Here is a 19,431-nt window from a genome sequence, read left to right as displayed (position 1 = left end):
TACCAAAGAACCCTTAGCAGGCTTTGTCAGACCTACAATCATTTTTAATGTAGCTACAAAGCTCATTAAAGTTTTTACCTTCTTAGTCTGCTGTAGAAGTCAGGTCATTTTTCAGGTTTACATATTGAATATCATTTGAACCTGTTACCTCAAGAACACACTGGCTTCAAGAATCTGTTATAATTTTTGGAGTACTGGATGCTGTGGAATCAAACAGTAAGAACCTTCCTGAGTAAAGATGAGCAGTGAAGGACTTCAATTTCAGAACAAGTTCGATCACTTAGTTGCTGGACTAAAGAAATTTTTTCCCTTAGCAGATTGTTCATTGTCTAAGCTTTTTACAGTTCTTGCTTTAATAAATAGGACTGACTGGTAGGAGAAAAGATAATGGATTATATCGATTTCTGAGGTTGCAATCCAGGAAAAAAGTTTTTCTTTAGCATGCATAAGGTAAATAAAACAGGAGTTGCAACTCCTGTAGGTCTTCAAAATCTTTTAAACTCATTCTGGTGTTACATCCAGAGAATTCCCGTGGATAAGATAACTGAGATTCTGCCAGAAGTTCAGCACCATCCTGATCCTTTCTGATTACTTAAATCTCAATCCTGCAAGCACAGGGATAGGAGCCCTTATTGTCATCAAGGATCATTCATTTCTCAGTACCCAAAAGCTGCTCTCTTTCTTCTGTGAAAAATCATGGATTCCTTCATGAATTTGGGTCATAGTTTTCATCCAGAAACTGTCACTCTACATCTTTATCTTTTGCTGTATCAGGTAGGCCTTTACTTAGATCACACATTCCTTTGATATAACAGTTTCAAATTATCAAATTTGGTTGATATTGTGTCTTGCCCAAGATACCTTTGAACAGCTTCTTGTGTGCTGCCTTTTAGCTTTTAGCACAACTGCAGGGTGGTGTCCAAAGAGATGTCTTGATGTTGTTTAATCCAGACTCAGGGAAGTTGCTGTTAAATTACTGCACTGGGACAAAGAAAATTTTCAAAATACTTTGTCTGAAGGAAGAATAATTTGATTATATGGGCTGGTTAGTTAAGTGTGGTATGATGTTGCCTGTGTGCTAAACCAACAAAACAAACCCATTCTTGTCTTTCTACAACAGTACTGTGACAATTTAAAATGAAACCCTACTGCAAACTGGTTAGCCTTAATCAGTACAAATACCAATGGATTTGTTGGAGCACAGATGCTCTTTTCTTGTTATGACACATTTCTGCATGAACAGAGAGTTTTTTGTTTTCATGTGTAATCAGAAATTGAAACAGTGGATGCAATAGTGAAATGTTTCAGCAGGCACAAGACGTAAGAATCTGGTGACCTGAATGTTGGGGTTTAGAATATAAAGAATGGGATTTACATCAAAGTTTTGCTGTTTAAGGAAGACCGTAACAGACAAATGTAACAGAACTTTTAAAAGAATTATTAAAAAACAAGTAGGTCTGTGTTCACTAATATATTTTGAGCATGGGAGCTGAACCGTATGCCAGGCAGGAGTGAGCAGAAAATTCCCTGGTCGATACATGCAGACTTCTCAGCAGTATTACCTGTGAAAAGAACATAGAAAAAGTGAAATTAAAAATTATTTTCTTTCTATCTGTGATAAACACATAAATGTACTGGCTTTCGCAAATTGTAAGTGTGGTTATGTGGATATAACTGTACGAGTTTACAATAACAGAAACAAAGCTCGCTAAAGACACAAGATTAGACAACAAGTTAAAGAAGGACAGGAACTCTTGGGCAAAACGGAGTCACATAGCAAAAGAAATTGTAAAGGTTAGAGAAAGAAGGGGGGGGGTTTGATATAAGAAACACTAGTGCCTGGAAAATATAGAATTAAAGTATTTTTTAGCTTAACTTAGGTTGTAGAAAGAGAACAATGTTTATGTTATAAGTCTGTGGAATTTAGGGGCCTCCCCTAAACTTGAGTTAATTGTTTCACACTAGTCCTCTAAACTATCTTTAGCTTTAAAGAACAACATTTGTGTTGTAGGTCTGTAGTGAGATAACAGGATTTAGTGGCCCCACTAAACCTGAATGAGTTATTTCACACCATCCTTCTACTTATCAGTTTAGAGACAGAGCCTCCCGAACATCTGCTAGCTTGGGATACTCCTTGCCTGCCCGTCCTGCAATAAATTTTGCAGGAAGGTCACCCTGTTCTAAATCTTTGCTAGTTAACAGAAGAATTATAGATATGGTTGGTTTCAGTTAATTGTATGACTACTGGGACATCCAACTATGCCAAAGCTGAAAAGTACACCATGAGGAAGACTGCTTACTTCATCTTGGAGACCCCTATTCACAAGAGGAAGACTCTTTACTTCATCCTCAAGACCCCTGCCCACAATCACCAGAGAGCAGTGTGCAGACGCCAAGAGGAGGAGACTTAAAGTATATAAACCTGTAACAATCATCAATCACTTGCGCCTCTGGCTATGGTCATGCGCCCGGTGCTGTTGCTTTTGCTTTATTGACTTTTTGACCTCAATAAAACCTTGTTATCTCATTCAGAGGAGTGAGTTTGTATTTAACATATCATAGAATGTCTGCTTTCTTTACTTATGGCTCAGATTTTTAAAGTTTTAAAGTTTAAAGCTCATTGTAACATTTTTCTTAAGCTTGGATGTCAGAAAGAATAGTAATATTAATTGCTTCCTTATGCTTCTCTTTGTTTCTGAAGGAAGCTTCATTGTGCTGACTGGAGCATTGTATGGACAAGTAGCATTGGTATACACTGAGAAAGTCTCAAGAAAAGGAAAATCAATGTAAGAGACTTATACAGTCTCTGTCATTTCCTAGAAATAAAAAATGCCAGATAAGGCATTATTTGGTCAGGAGAACCACAATCCACCTACTTGTGTAGGCCCTTTATTAGTATGTCCTTTAGTTTAAATGGACGCCTACTAGTCGTGCCTTATTTAGCTTGCATGACAATTGACCACAGATGCTGAAGGTTTTGTGTTGTCCTTTCTCCTTTCTGTTTTACTTTCCACCCACTGACTGCTGCAAACTGCTTTCCCTTGTTTCCTGCAATTTTCTTGCCCCTGGCCATCCAGCCAGGCTTGTTACTCCTGCTGCTCTTTTTCCACTGCCTTATCTGGTTGCCAGCAGGAATAGTGCAAATGTAGGAGAAACGAAATGGCATTACTGCTGTTACTGTCTTGTCTGTCTAGCTTCAGCATGACCCATGGATGTGATCATAGTGAAAGTTCCACTAACCATCAAGCACCATGAGCTATTTTATGATCCCAGTGTCTGTACTGTTACTTCTTGTGGAAGCTTCAGGTACATTACAAAGATTTTATTACTTGGGTAAAGCAGAATACTTCTTTCTTTAGACATTTTCTTGAAAATCTTTATAACGTTAAGCCTGTGTACTCTGTTCCATTTCATGCAATTTTGATGCCAAATGGGACAGATTTTGCAAAATGGTGGACTCTGGTAACTTGAATTTCTCTTTGCTGTATTCCTTGCTTTACATAGGAAAGGTCAGTACTCGCATTCTACAAAGAACTGCAATTATTTGTGTTGTATTAGTGTCCACATCAGTCACTAGGTATGTTGATTAGGTTAATAGGAGAATTGAGAGAAGATCTAATAGGAGAACTCAAGGCCAGGTTGAGGGTGGTGATTCTTCCTCTCCACTCTGCTTCCCTCTGGTGTGACCTCCCCTAGAGTACTGCATTCAGCTCTGGGGGCCCCAACATAAAAGGGACATGGTCCTGTTAGAGCATGTCCAGAGAAGGGCCACAGAAATAGTTAGAAGGCTGTGAGACAGGCTGGGAGAGTTGGGTTTGTTCAGCCTGGAGCAGAGGAGGCTTCATGGTGACCTTGCTGCAGTGTTTCAGTATTTAAAGGGGGCTTTACAAGAAAGAGAGACAGACTTTTACCAGAACCTGTAGTGACAAGAGAAGGGACAATGATTTTAAATTGAAAGATGGTAGATTTGGATTGGACATAAGGAAGATACTGTTTTGTGATAGAGGTGGTAAGACATTGGAACAGGTTGGCCAGAGGAACTGTGACTGCCCCATCCCAGGTGGTGTTGGAAGGGGCTTTGAGCAACCTGGGTTAGTGGAAGGTGTCCCTGTCTGTGACAGGAGGGGTTGGAACTGGGTGAGCTTCAAGGTCCCTTCCAACCCAAACCATTCTGTGATTCTGTGATTCAAGCTCAGGTTTTGGATTTTTTTCAGTAAGCTTTATTCTCTCTCTGTGTTTTCTTTGGCTCTATACTTATTGTGAAGCCAAAAATCATTATAATGCAATAAGGTTGTTTTTCATTGTAATTATACTGGAGTCAAGAAGAATCTTCATAAATACAAACTGTAAGTGACATGCTATAATTAAATTTTGTTATCCACAGCCTTTATGTAAATGATCAAACAGTTTGTTTGCAGTGGGAAAAACATCAGTATTTCAGCAGAGGTGTTCTGGCCAAAGTTAAAAATATGCCTTTAAGTTATGTGTTTGTGTAAATTAAGGTTAGATTAGGTCCAGTTTATCTTTCGCCATTTGGCAGTGGGTATATTAAATGTTTTATCAGAAATGCGGCAGTTGCAGTTCTGCTAATTTTCTGGCATATGTAAGGTGCAAGTGTTGGTTCTTGTGACTGCAGTTACCTGAATGGCTCATTCTGACCAATGTTGACTCAAGATTCTGGGATCAAGCAGGATGTATACCTCTTGGGTTAAGAAAGAGTTAAATCGTTCCTAAAGTTGTCCCAGAAATGTCATAAAACACTTGTGAAATACTGTGTAGAAAACTTACTTTGCTGTGGGAATCCATCTCATTTTAGACACGCAATGATGTTCCACAGTCTGTGTTTAGACCTTAAATGAATGTGTTGCTTTGAAGAAATGCTGACCAGTTAAATTACCTTTTTGTTAAAAGGAAATTGATTTGTTCATTCATCTAAAAAAAAAAATATCAAGATCTCTTCGAAAGATTAGTGGGGTCACATTGTCTCTTAGCTTTACAGAAAGAAGAGCAGCGCATAAGAATGCTTCCAGGAAACAATAAAAGTATATGCGTGTTTGTTTCTAGTTCAGTGCTTTTTTGAACATTGTTCATCATCTGTCTCTGACAGTTTAATCTGCTTTACCTCACCTTTCACTTGAATAGCACAGGAAAGGATACTTCTTTAATGTAAGTGGAGTATATTTTACAAAGTTTCATCCTGCATATGTTTATGAAATAATTATAATGCACCAAGTAGAGATGTAGTCTGTCACTGTTTAAAGAATAGCTTGCTTAAGTAAAAACAGGGAATTCTGCATACAATCCACATTCCTTGAAATGGCATGTATTCTTTTCAGTACTTTCAGATATTTGGATAATAAAATTACAGTAAAGTGTTGCCTAGTTTATTCAGAATGTGCAACCTGCAGAGTATCAGCAGTCTACAGCTAGAGCACTGGTCCTCTCAGTAGTGTAGTTATGAGTCAGGAGTCAGTGGTAGGGTGCTGTGCTTGTTGTTTTCCTCTGACAATCTGAAATACGACATGATATTTTGGGAGATTCTACACTGAAAAATATAGGTTGGTTTGTTTGCTCACCTTTTTACCTGATTAAAAGTACATTGTTTTTTATAAAACCAGTAGGTTTTGTGTTGAAATGCACTGACTTCAGATATTATTTCTAAATGCGGCTGTATGCTTTTAGAAAGTGGTGGAACAATGCTTACTATGTACAGTCTGCAGTTGGCTGACCTTGTGTACTAGCTGTCCTTACTTTTAAAGGTCCACCATGTATTCCTTTTCATATTTACAAGATCCAGTGACAGTGTGACCCTAGCAACTGATACTCTTTCCTATGAAAAAACTTCCTCAGACTGACACTTCTCCTTCAGGAACATCCTAAGGTTTCTAAATGTGGAAGTGATTTTCAGATTTTACCATGGGGGAGTGTGTTTGATGTCAGCTCTGTGTTGCCATCCTCTTGATTTTTGCTTTCTGTGGATATGCCTTGGCAAGCAAAAAGTTTTGTTTTCAGTTTTATCAGTGCAACAGCACTGAAAATGAGGTTCACATTAAAGCTTCTGGCTGGTCAGAATCTACCAGAGGCTCTCTGGAGGATTGGCTTTAGGCTGCATTGCAGTTTCAGACTTGTTTACCTGAATCTTAACATGGGTTTTAAACTGTGTTAAGCTGAGCAAACATACTTGAAAAATACATCCTGGACTCAGTCAAGGCCAGGGTCAGGGAGCATTGTGCCCTATTTAGATTGGCCAGTCATACGCCCCATAAGGTTTCCTGTAGCTGTTTGCGTCGCTGCATTCATTCCTGGTTCACGTTCTAGCAGTGCTCTCCAGTACTGGTTGCTTTACCCTCAATTTTTCTAAGCCATTCAGTCTGATAGGATTTCTTCAGATTTTTTGCTCCATATACAGTGTCAGTCTGTTTATCCCATCTGCCTGTTATCTGTAAACCATTGCCTTGTAACTCTAGGTGGTGCTTTCACTGTGTTCTTTTTGTCTGTTGAAACTGGTTTTGGAGGGACACACATTTGTCTTTAACTGAACAGAGCTGGGTTGTTGCTTATCTTGAAGTGTGTTTGAGTCTTTTTTCAAAGAGGCTTCCATCCCAGCTGACACACTGATTACGTGTGTGTAAGGGTAAGGAGAAACCAGAGAAGCATTGCATTACCTGAACAGGGGTTTTCATGCTGCCAATGTGAGAGATGTTGCACTGGTTAAGAGCATTTCCAGCCTGTGGTTCATGTTCTTTAGCTTATCACTGGTGCTATCTGTTCTGTGAGTCACCAGCTGCTGGTACTTCTTTATATAGGGACTTGGTGGTATTTGTTCGTTTTTGCTTGATGACACAGTGGTGCTATCAGCATTGACCTGTGGTAGAAAAGTCACTTTTATAGATGTTCATTGAACTAGCAGTCTTTTATGCACCGTATCAAAAGCGTATTGTATCTTTGGTCAGTGGAGCAGACTATAGTGAGCTTTTTCAGTACAACAAACAGTGTGATCAAGATTAAAATGCCAGAACTATCAAGTATATCTGTAGTTAGCTTGACTCAATCTAATGAAATGTCAAACATTTCTTCTCATGCCTCTTTGCCTTCTGATCTAGATAGAGAAGGTCTTAGGGTGGTAATGTCAGTATTACATTAGGTGCAGATTGTTTTACGTTTGGTTAGTCTACTTAACCTGAAGAGTGAAGAGCTAAGCCCTAAGAGAGTTCTGCTGTATTTTATGACTGGAGCCTATAAAGATTATTAAGAAGAATCTCTCTTCTATCAATAACTAAGCTGCCACAAATTAAATAAGATTATTAAGGCCTTAACAGATGGTTGCACTGGGAGCAACTCCAAAGTCTTATCTGGACTTCGGAGAACTTTGAGGGGTTTGTTATTTTTAAAATAATTTTTTAAAAACAGGGTGCCCTGGAATGAATACAAAACGATCTGCAATTGCAGGTAAGACTGCTGGATATTCCAGTGCATGATTATAGAATGATACTTCTTTTGTTCTGTCTTACTGAATTGCTGCTCCCTAACAATTAAAAAAAGATACAATGCACCCAAACAGGTGCTCCTTTTAACTTGTGCTGCTGTTTGGGTATTTCTTTTCCCCCTATCTGCAGGGATGTTGTCTTTGTCTATTCACAGTATACCTTTGATTTGGCTGCACAATATCTTGTCTCTCCTGCCACCTGCATATGTACCTACCCCGCAGTGGATTTACCACGTTTCATTTGGATGATGAATGCAAGTACTGTAAACAACACCATTAAAATTAATGTAGCAATTACTTTAACTACATCTGTGGAGAATTTTTTCCTTGAACTGATAACTGCTTCTAGTCTATGCTGCAGCTGCCCCTGTTGAATCCCTATATCAATGCAAAGACGACCAAAGCCATACTTAAAATCCTTTTTTTTCTCCTCAAACTGGAGTTATGAAAGAAGTGTGTTGGAAAGAAAATATTCCACCTGGATGAAAGTCTTTGTGCCTGAGTCAGTAAGCCGAAGTCTCAAGTTACCAAATTGAGCAGTAACTTTAAGCCTTCTACTTCTCAGGAACTTGTGCCAGCATAAAAAGATTGTAACATAAGTTGCTAGACTCTCTATCCCATAAACATATAAATGAGGAAATAATTAATTCTCTCATTACCCTACACTATGTTTTATTCAAATCAACTCTCAACAGTATTGCTACTTTTCAACCTTAGTATTTAAAACAGCGTTACATTAGCAATCATTCTACAAAGGGTGAGATGTTGGCATATCAGTTGTTTTTTTCGGCTGTACTTTGATGTGTAAAATGTAACACTGAATTTGATAATGTTAAGTTCCACACACAGAGATTTAAAGTGGCAGAAATGCTTTCATCATTTCCTGTTGATGACTTCCGAAGTTTCAGCACAAACTTTAGAATATTACTGGTTTTAAAAACAAACACCAAACCCAAACAAACCAAAGCAAAGCAAGTACCTCCACAACCACTTCTCCATAACTTGTATCTCAAGCTTTGCTAGTGCATTTGTTACGTAAAGCTTTGAAGACATCTTCCTGCAGATGCAGGTATCCAGCAAGAGCCCATTAATTAAAATTTGGCAAATCTTTAATCTTTACTGTAAACACATAAAAATTAGCTTTAGCCTAACTTTTTGTAGTACATCATAATTCTAGCCATCTCTCCCAGCTGTACATAAAGTATATATGCGCATTTGAATGTTTCATTTTTAATTTTGGTCTCTTGGCAATTTATCTCTGTGGTGCTCTTTACTTTGCAGAGAGGGGAATGATCAAGGGCAGAAGAAGAGCACTAACCGGGGCTCTTTTCAGCTGTGTTTGGGAGAGGGCTTGGTATCCTGAGAGTTCTTGAACATAACTTTTGACTTGCTTCATTTGTGTTAGTCCATCCTGGTAGCAAGGATTAAAATTACCAACATCATGACATGACTCTCCTCCTCAGTATACCAGGTTACTAGGCATTCTCCTAAACCACAAAGCTGTTCATGATTCTCTTCTGCAATAAATTATGATTTATAATGTAGGACAGACTCTGTAGTAAATATTTTAGAAACTCATCTTTTAAAAATGAGCTATTCAATTGCAGTATCCAAAACAAATAAAATAGTTATCTTTTGGGCTAACTGCTTGAAACAGAAGATGCTTTTAGCAAAAGCCAGGTACTTTTGAAAAACAAGCAGTTTTGGTATCTTTTTTCTTTATCCTTTTAATGAAAGCAATTCATTATCATTTGTCTTTCCAAGGATGTAGAAACCATGTAATGTACACTAATTTTAGTCAATAATGTATTCTATTCTATTTTAATAATATTTTTAATCGTGAAAGACTATGCAAAGTCTTATTTCTCTGAGCTTGGCTCATTTAGCTATTCCACAGTAATGTTTACATGAAAAACTACTTTTCTCAAATAAGGAGTACACTTTCTTTTAAGCTGCAAAATGTATTCGGACCTTTTAAGGTTAAACTGTGGATGTACACTCAGTGTTATATTGTAAAATAATGGTTGCAGGTGATGATTAGATCCATTGCTGATGTTTGCTCATTATATAGACAGTAGATTTTTTTGGTACGGCAAATACATAACATTTTCTTCTCATAGTTAAACCTGATTTTTACTGATTTTTATAGCTTTCCTAAGCAGTACAGTGTAGTACAGTATGTCTCCCTTTTCTTCATGATCCCAAGATATAGAACAGCTGCTGTGCAGTCACGTGCTAGTGCTATATTCAGTGAGAAATTCTGCTTCAATATTAAAGCATTTCAAATGTAAATTGAGAGGTACGTAATCTCATGAAAGACTTGTGTGTTCAATATGTGCTTCCTAAAGGAGTGTTAGGAGCAGGATGTTTTAAAAATACTTACCTGATCCCACTCATACAATATTTTATCATTCATTATAAATTTCCAGGAAGCACTGTGGCAGTATTTCAAAGGAGGAACCCCGTCTAAAATCCTGTTAACATTACAGTTGTCCTTCTTCAAACTCACTTCTATGATGGTGCCCAGGGAAAAAATAGTAATTGGACAGCTGGTGCAACTGCTCTCAAAATCTCATTGTTACCTTGCTCTACCCATGTCTTTCTGTACCCAGCCTTTTTTCATCTTGTACTCTGTCTTCAACCTCCTGTGAGAGTGGTTGTCTCTTTGTTAAATATTTATAAAGCTATGATACCAGAGTGTTGCTTTTAGCGGTGTTGCTAATAAGCTCGCAGAAGATTTACTGTTCATTGCCAAAGCAGAAAGTGTGATGTCCCTAACTGATTTTATGAGAATCTTTCCTTAGACTTTAAAAGGTAGGTTGTGTAACCAATATTCTGCATTTTTGTTTAAGCTGGAACTTCTATTTGGCAGTGGTAGATTTACAATAGTAGAAACACAGTTTCTGATTTTGAATGAGATAGCTAATGTTTGGAAATCTGAAATAATACAGGATATAATTAGCAAACATTACATTTAGTTTTTGCTTTATTGTTTGGTGTAAAAGGTTATGATATTTGTGGTTATTTTAAATGTCATGAGGTCATGGTAAAGGTTATGACATAACGCTTCTGTCATCGGAGAACTTGAAAATTCAGTGAATGGGTCTGCCTGCCAAACAAATGTCTTTGTCCTGTAAAATTCTATTTAAGTCTTATTTTATTGAGATAGAACACTTGAAATTTGTCATTTTGTCATTTTTATTCCACTATGATATTTTTATAATAAGGCACATTAAAAAATAGCCTAAGGATTTTAAATGCTGGGTTTATACAAACAGCAGAGCAAGACCAGTGACATTGATACTGCACACTATCCATATGAGCCTGGGAGCTGGTGAAACTGCTTTATAGCAACCTAAGTTGCTAAAGCAGCCCTCAGGAGCTTTCCAGGTCCGAGGTTGTGGACTGGCTGGACCTTCCAGGCTACTTCCCTGCCACCCATTTCCCCCGTTTTAGGAAGAAACACGTGTATTACATGCTCGTCACCTTCAGAAACGAGAGGTTGAAAGAGCAAACCAAGTTTCTTTTCTCTGAATCACTGCCTGGTTCCAGTATTGGCCTTATTAGTTTCCTGTCCTCAGAGAACATGTAATGGGTTGGAAGCTCTTAATGGAAAAGAAAAAAAAACATCAGAAAAAGAAGGCAGACTGGTCCACTTTCAGCTGGTTTGAGATCCAGACGTTTGTTGCATTAGCTCATATTTTGTCCTTTTTCTCCTTCAGTCAAAGTAGAAGCTTCTTTGGTGGTGGATGTAATTGGTCTCTTAGCTGAAGAGAACTGAAGACTGCAAACGGGCAGATCTTGAATATTTTTCAGCAGGGCACTCATGAACCATGGCAGCTTGAGAGAGGCAACAGCTTTCACATCTTGGTTTCTTCTGGACTTCCAAACAGACTGGGAGCCAACTGTCACAGCCAGAGCACAGAGGCAGCTTCTCCCCTGTCTTTCTGTATTTCTGCTGGCACGTTTAATGGCTAATTCAGAAAAGAAAACTAGAGCGTGGCCCACCAAATTTCCAAGGCATAAAAGACTTATGCCTGTTGTAGTGTTAAAGGTGAAAAACCTTGTGGATACTGTATGAAGGTGAAGAACATTAGTACAGTTTATCATATCATGTATTTTAAGTAGGGAATTGCTTTCTGAGTTAGTTTTGACCTTGTCACTTCTCTCCTTCCATTTTTCTAGAGGTTGGTTTCTTGCTATCACATCAAATATAAACTGTTTGCCTTCAGCTGAAGAGCTTTCATGGACATCCCCCATTTTATCATCTTTCATTTTGTTTTGATAATGTGATGCTTATAGTTGCAATAGCCATCTGATAAATTTTCCGTACCTCTGTGCTGATTCTTGTGGGTTTGGGGAGTTTCTCTTGGGTCTGTTCAAAGCCACATCATTGCTCTGTTTCGTAATCTTTCTTCAAATTTTTCCTTTCCCTTGTCTGAGAATCTTTTCATTTGGAGAGTGTCCTGTTATGCAGACAACTATCTTACTCTTTTTTATTTTATTCATGTTTCTATATCATGTCTGTATAATATATAACCCTTTATTGTGCACAAGGCTGTAAGTTTTCTTAATGGAAGCAGACGTCACTGTTTTGTTCAGTGACTTACGGAGTACATGCTGCATATTCCTACGATTCCCGGATGTTATGATAAGGTGTGTAATTGTTCAAGCAATGTGTCTGCATCTTTTATATTATTAGTTGTTGAAGACTCTTCTGCCATCTGATACATCCATATTCCATCAAAAATAACTGAAGTTTGTTCAGTGTGCAAAAGAATTAATGACATTCACAATTTTTGCTTTTTCTGCATTGCAGTAACTTGAGGTTTTTAGTTCTGTAGAGCCACCCTACCCATTTCTCCTCTAAGAAGATGAGAGACCCGCATTTCTCCTATGCACTTCCAGTCCCCTGTCAATCCATTCAGGTCTCATCTTCAACATCTCAACAGTACCACCATGCCCCAGGTTCCTCTCAGACTGCCTGAAGGCACAATTGCATCTCCTTATACTCTCAACACCCTCCCTCATGTTTGATGTTTCCATTTTGGGCAAGAGGCGGCATGTTCTGCAGCTGATGCAAGCTACCAGTGTACTCCAGAATTAAGTGCATGGCAGCTGGTGCTGTTACCTTCTAATTTCACAAGATGGAAAAAGGTTTTGTACTTTTGTTGTTATGGGCACTAGTGGGATCTTCATTATTGATTTCTAGGAACATATTTTTCAGACCCTTGTTCTTGTCTAATATATTTTACAGTCTCAAAAACTATTGGTGGTCAGTAGGTTTTGACAGATAATATACCATAAACTATTCTCATTAACAACTTTACTGAAAGTCATTCTTTCAAGTTAGTTTTGAGATGTTGAAGATAATGTGAACTGCTGGTTGATTGAAAAAGTGTAGAGTGTTTTTTGGGCTTGTACAGTCTTTCATTAAAGCTTGAAACTATCCAATATTTAGAGTAATGTAGTCTGTGTCGTGTCTAAAAACACATAAAGCTACAGCACTGAGAGCTGTGACAGGTAATGTGAACATGGAGTGGCTTTCTTGAGGGATATAAAGCCAACTGTATACTGGGCTGCGTCAAAAGGAGCGTGACCAGCAGGTCGAAGGAGGTGATCCTGCCCCTCTACTCTGCTCTAGGGAGACCTCACTTGGAGTATTGTGTGCAGTTCTGGTGTCCTCAACATAAAAAGGACATGGAACTGTTGGAACAAGTCCAGAGGAGGGCCACGAGCATGATCAGGGGACTGGAGCACCTCCCGTATGGAGACAGGCTGAGAAAGTTGGGGCTGTTTAGCCTGGAGAAGAGAAAGCTGCATGGAGACCTCATAGCAGCCTTCCAGTATCTGAAGGGGGCCTACAAGGATGCTGGGAAGGGACTCTTCATCAGGGACTGTAGTGACAGGACAAGGAGCGATGAGTTAAAACTTAAACAGGGGAAGTTTACATTGGATATAAGGAGGAAGTTCTTTACTGTGAGGGTGGTGAGGCACTGGAATGGGTTGCCCAGGGAAGCTGTGAATGCTCCATTTCTGGCAGTGTTCAAGGTCAGGTTGGACAGAGCCTTGAGTGACATGGTTTAGTGTGGGGTGCCCCTGCCCATGGCAGGGGGGTTGTAACTTGACGATATTAAGGTCCTTTCCAACCCTAACTATTCTATGATTCTTTATCTGCATGTTTGAATTTTAAAATATAGATATGACAGAGAGATATAAAATGCTGCAGAATCCTTACTGTGATTTAAGAATCCGAGCTTTGGCTTGTGTATATAACTAAACATGTGAAGGGTGTGCATTTGCTTTTAGATGAATACCTACTTTGTTATTATTATGAGAAACTTTTGGCAGCTTAATGCTGTTGTTTATTCAGTAACTGGTCACAGGAGAACGTGAGCAACATGTTTAGCATGTTCAGTCAGTTGATTCAGTAGTGTCATTGTTAATCTCACACAATGACATCAAAAGGTAGGACACAGAAACTCCAGAATGAGGATTGTCTTACCAAAGTTTTATAGGAAAATGGATGAAAATGGAGCCCACCAAGGCCACTGCTCTCCTTCTCAAATGGCCCTGATGGCACTGGTGGGGTTAAGATGAAAGTGGTTTTGTCCCCTCCCCTTCCCAAAATGATCTCTCAGAAGAATTCCAGAGAGGAGACAGTGCAAGACTCCTGCTGGTAGGATCTTGTGCAGAATGGGCAAAGCTGCTATAAGACTGGGATGCAACATGGTATATAAATTCACGACACTAGCTGAAAGTAGCTTGTATGAGGACTACTCTGGGAAACAGAAATAATGTCATTGCAGTTCTTCCCCAAGTTTCCTAAAATATCTTTTCACATGAATTGCATCTGCATCCTGATTTCCTTGGATTTTCTGCAGCTCTAGACCCCTTGGATTCCTCTATTTTTTCTGTCTGTAAGGCTGTCTGGGCACTGGTAACTGTGCTGGAAAGCCAAAGTAGAAATAGAACTTTTGAGATAGTTTCAACAAGTTGAATATAAGGCATTAGGTATGAAGCAGCTCCTGCCCTGCCTCGTTATATGTGCCCAACATAATAAATCTCAATTTCCTAGTCTGCTGTGCCTGGCATATTTGGATCGCAGTGTGCGCTTTGTGGGGTGAAAGGTCTGGCATGGAGCAGTCTGGATGGGATGACTCACGCACAAAAGAGACCTCCTAGAAGGTTCAGTATGCTGCCAGCTGCAGATTGGTGCCGAGTCCCCTGCCTGTCCCTCTGGCATAAACCATCGTGTGACCTGTCTGACTGCACAGCCTGATAAGCTTCTCATGTCTCCTATCATGAGCGGAGATGCTGTGTCTGCCTTGTCATAATGCAACTCAGTCTGCTGGTCCCCTCCATCAGATACAGGTGAGAGGCTGGGGAGCATAGCAGCTGGGAAATAGTTTGAAGTACTTGTAAGGTGGAGTTGGTTTGTGTCAGTATAATGCCTGGCATTTTATGGACCTGGCCGCTGTTGGTCTCCAAATGTAGTTTTAAGTATTTTAAAGAGTCTGCTTAGCCGAACTGTTAAGATGGGGCCATGGTAATTCTTGTGTTCATGTACATTCGTCTTGCTGGCACAGAAGGGTGCTGGTTACACCCACCCACACAGACACAGGTGCTTCAAGTGCATTTTTACATCATCTTTAAGTAAGAGTTAAACTGATGTCTGCTTTCTTGCATGCTTTTGAAGAATTTTAGCTCCTTGTTTAAGAATTTTGCTTTGGTTCTACTGTGTTTTGAAATTGCTTCTAATTCACTTCTGATTCATGAAGAATCAGTGTTCATCCATCTTCTAATACAGGTGGATAATGGCCATTTTTTTTATTTTCTGTGTGTTCTAGGAGTATAGGTTGTGATGATGTTTGCACAGGGACATGGCACAATTTATCAGAGAAATAATCTGTGGAGAGTTGGGAATTTGTGTGTGTATTTACTGAGAAGGACTTCAGGAATTCATGAGTAGAGATTACAGGCTCTGTGTACTTCTTTACATGCCTGCTTTCAGTGCTGTAGCTCTGGGTGAATTAATCTACAAAAGGGTGTTTTACAGAATAACTGAAATATTGTTTGTCTTTTTAGGCTGTGAAGCATGTTACAGAACTGTACAAGTGGATGAAGGGGAAAGGAAAAAGTGCCATTGATAGCTAGGATAGCAACATGGGAAATACAACCACCAAATTCCGCAAAGCTCTTATAAATGGAGATGAAAACTTGGCCTGCCAAATCTATGAGAGCAACCCTCAACTAAAAGAAACTCTTGACCCAAATACTTCTTATGGAGAAACGTACCAGCACAATACTCCACTCCATTATGCTGCTAGACATGGAATGAACCGTATTCTGGGGTAAGTATCTTCTGAAGTTTTGCTTCAATGTGAATAACTGGCTCAAGAAATGGAGGAGTCTCAGCTAGGTTATAAATACCTCGTGTGTGTTTGTACGTATATGTGCATATGTATGTGTGTTGCAGACACAATTTATAACATGTGCAAGTATTAATAAAAATCATACAAATTAGTCTATAATCACAGACTGGTATAACAGTTTTTAATTTGATTTTTAGTATCTTTGTTCCTTCCTTGTAACATTAGTTTTGGACAGTTTTAGCTGGCTTCCTGAAGACTCCTATACCACAGTTCTTTGCAAATAGTGCCTGTTCTGCTGGTTTTGATGTGCTTTCCTGTCTTAACCTCTTGGTAAAGCCATACTTAATGGATACCATACTGATTGTATCTAATTCCAGATGGTCCAATATACATTTCCAGTTCTTGTGTTATTCTGACAGCTTTTATTTATTATTTATATTTTATTTATTATGTTAATATCTTGATAATGAGTAAGTTTATTACTGTCACAGTCAACATGCACAGCAATCCCTAATGTTAGCTACTTCCATTCTTCTGTACTTTTGTCAGTGTTCTAAGATCAATTCAAGATTAACATCTTATCCATGTCCAGACATTTCAGGTACAAGCTGTTCTGGTCTAGTATTTCATCAAGCTAGTGCTGTGTAGACATTGCTAAACCTCTTCTTCAGCAGGTAGTAAGTTAGAGAGGATTTTATAAATATCCTCTTCCTTATGTTTGGAAATAGAACAGAAACATTACTAAACTGTATTGTTAATATTCTTTTCATCTCTGTGTTTATGTCTACTGATGGACCTGTGGTATTCATAAAGTTTGTTTTGTCCCTCATATGCTGTAACTTCACTAGCTGTCTGGCCTCCCACCATAAATTTTTCCACAGTATTTCAGATTAACTTAACAGCTTTTTATACTTTATAACCTCTCATATATCTTGATTTTTGCTAAATATTTTTCTGCCTGTCCCCATGTATACTCTGTTTCTATTTTTAATTGATGTTTTTATTTCATTGCTGAATTTGTTTGTTTCTTAACATCTCTAAATTTTCCCCCATTCCTGATTCTTGAATTAGAGGGGAAAAAAATAACTACACTTAATTTTAAATAGCACCCAGTTTTTTATTTACATTTTCTGTGTGATTTTTTTTTTTCCTGTGAGACTTTCAGGTTATTTCTCTCAAGAAAATACCTCTTAAGAAAATACAATCTCACTGGAACAACAAGAACACGTGAAATTGTTTGCACATATGCAAAGAAATTGAGTCATAATTCCAGACTTCTGAGCAGTCCATTAGTTAATTCATATTGTACTGTTACGATGAGATCTCAAATAATTGCTTTGTGTTAAGTAAAAGGTAATTTAGAAATGACATTTTACTACTGCATGGGACCTTTAGCATCTAAATCTCACAGAATGACTCAGTGTTATTTACCTACATTGCAAACAAATGATCAAAGGAATAATTCTTTTTTGTAGTTCAAGTCCAAGGTTTGCAATGCATTTTTTGCCAGTAAACATAGTGAAGCTGCTGTTACCTGCTAGAGTCTGCTGCTGAAAACCTGAACTGTTGTCACTGTTGCTAGGAATAATTTTCTGAGGTTTTTTCACTATTTAGTTTTCTGTTGTCTTTCTAAGGGCTTTTTTTCCAGAGCCCTTGTCTAAGACATGCTGCAGGAAAATGTAGCCTTTTTATCTAAGCAAAGTAGTAATAGTGAATAAATATCAGACTTGCAGTATGCCTGTTAGCAAAGTTGATAGTGCAAAGGGTACAGGTGATTTCCAGTTAAGCCTCTTCCTTCTGATACAGAAAGTCCTGGATATGTCAGAAATTAAATAAATTGAATATTAAAGTTAATGTTTGATTTACTGGTGAAGTACAGTAGCTAAAAATAAATAAATTTTAATCTGTTTTGAGAGAAATTTGCAATTATGAGATGTCCATAATACCATAATATTTTATATGTATCACTTCATTAAGCATTGTAAATATCTGGGAATCTGTAGCTACATTATGTGTAGTTCAAAGTCCAGATATTACTTACATGTATACTGTATCATTCAGCTTTTCCTTATAGGCTGATATCTGTGTTATTGTAGGTAAATACGAACTGACATATTTTGCTATGTGAAATTTTCTCAAAACAGAGTAGTGCGATGCAGTTGTGAGTGCAACTTTTGCATAACAGAACACATTGAGAGAGATATTCTGGAATGTTTAGAGATAACTTGTCTGGCAATGGAGTTACCAAATACTGAGGCAAAGGGACATACTGTATAGATGGCTGGTGGTAGCTCCAAAAACACAGTGAAAGCACAGGCGCCAAGTTTGCAATGAAGGAGAGTTGGGGACATCCTGGTGTAGCAGTCTCAGAAGTGGAGAAACAGGAAACTGAAGAAGAGGTGAAAAGTGTCATGAAGCAAAACTCCTGACCTGGACAAACTCTGTATCATCCAGCATGAAGTCTGCTGGCAGAAACTTAAACCAACAGAACTTTCTCAACAGTTTTGAACTGCACAGTTGAATGCTGCAGGTGTTGAGTCATCTGGGTGCTGCACCCTTTCATCCGGTATTTAGAGCCCAGGAACTGGATTTTGTATATAATCAAGCTGTAAATATTGGAAAATTTGCTGTTCATATCTTTCCTCTTCACAAGATTCAGCAAGAGTGTGTTAAAATACTGAGATTGTTTCTATGATAGTTTTTCATAAGTGTTATAGGGTTGGACTATTAGAAATGTTGACATAAAAAATGGAAAATAGTTAGGCAGTCCCTTAATATATAACTCCTGTTCAGTCTGCAGCCCTAAGTAATGTTTACCTGACAGATCAGTTTATTTTAACAGATCATTTAATGTTTATAAACCAAAAATTGCTGGTCCTGGCTAATTAGCACAAACAGTAATTTTGAAGCACTGCTTTGAAACTGCTGGTTGCCAGAAGTTATTACATTGTGCTCAGCGGTTCCCTGATGAAGCATTATGAACAGACCACAACCCCCATTTCCTGTCTATCACTGCTTGGTGGGGGAGGAGGTAGAAGAGTCAGGAACGCAGCTGAGACTGGGCAGAATGGGGAATGAAAGAAAAGTGGGTTTAGTTTTGTTTTTATTTCTCACTATCCTGCTCTGTTTAATTAGCAAAAAATTCAGTTTCCCAGTTGAGTCTGTTTTGCCTGTGAGTAATCTCCGCAAGCTTCTTTGTTGCATTTTCTCCTCCAGTCCCATTAGGAATGGGAGTGAGAGAGTAGCTGGGTGGGCCCTTGGCAGCCAGTGAAGGTCAACCCACCACAGAGCTGAAGGTGGTTTGAGGAGGAATATGCTTAGGGTAGTAGAGCAGGTGCTAAAAGGGGCTAGTGACATGGAAATGGTGGCTTGTTAGACCATGATGTTTATCTGACCATGCCTGATCACCACAGTCTGTCCTTCTCATTTAACTATTTTCTCAGGTGATGGAACTATTCTGTGTGCATATTTGTGTATGGAGGTCTAAGTACCAGCAACTGAAGTAGGCACCTCATGATAGAGTGGCCTCTGAGCCTTGGGTGCCAGCAGCTGAAGAGACCAAACTGCATG

General features: G+C 38.6%; 1 protein-coding gene across 3 annotated transcripts in view; it reads left to right on the top strand.

The window, feature by feature from the left end:
* ANKIB1 (ankyrin repeat and IBR domain containing 1) overlaps positions 1–19,431 on the top strand; it is a 95,845-nt gene that overhangs the window by 21,774 nt on the left and 54,640 nt on the right. For all 3 annotated transcript variants that reach the window (XM_080611792.1, XM_080611793.1, XM_080611791.1), the window contains one exon: positions 15,575–15,840. In XM_080611792.1, coding sequence (XP_080467918.1) covers positions 15,653–15,840 — 188 coding nt within the window. In that variant the 5' untranslated portion in view covers positions 15,575–15,652. The remainder of the gene's footprint in view (positions 1–15,574; positions 15,841–19,431) is intronic.

This window comes from Psittacula echo, assembly GCF_963264785.1.
Source record: "Psittacula echo genome assembly, chromosome: 2".
NCBI classification, from domain to species: domain Eukaryota; kingdom Metazoa; phylum Chordata; class Aves; order Psittaciformes; family Psittacidae; genus Psittacula; species Psittacula echo.
Note: the sequence above shows the minus strand (reverse complement) of the source record. Positions and strands in the feature narration are given on the sequence as shown.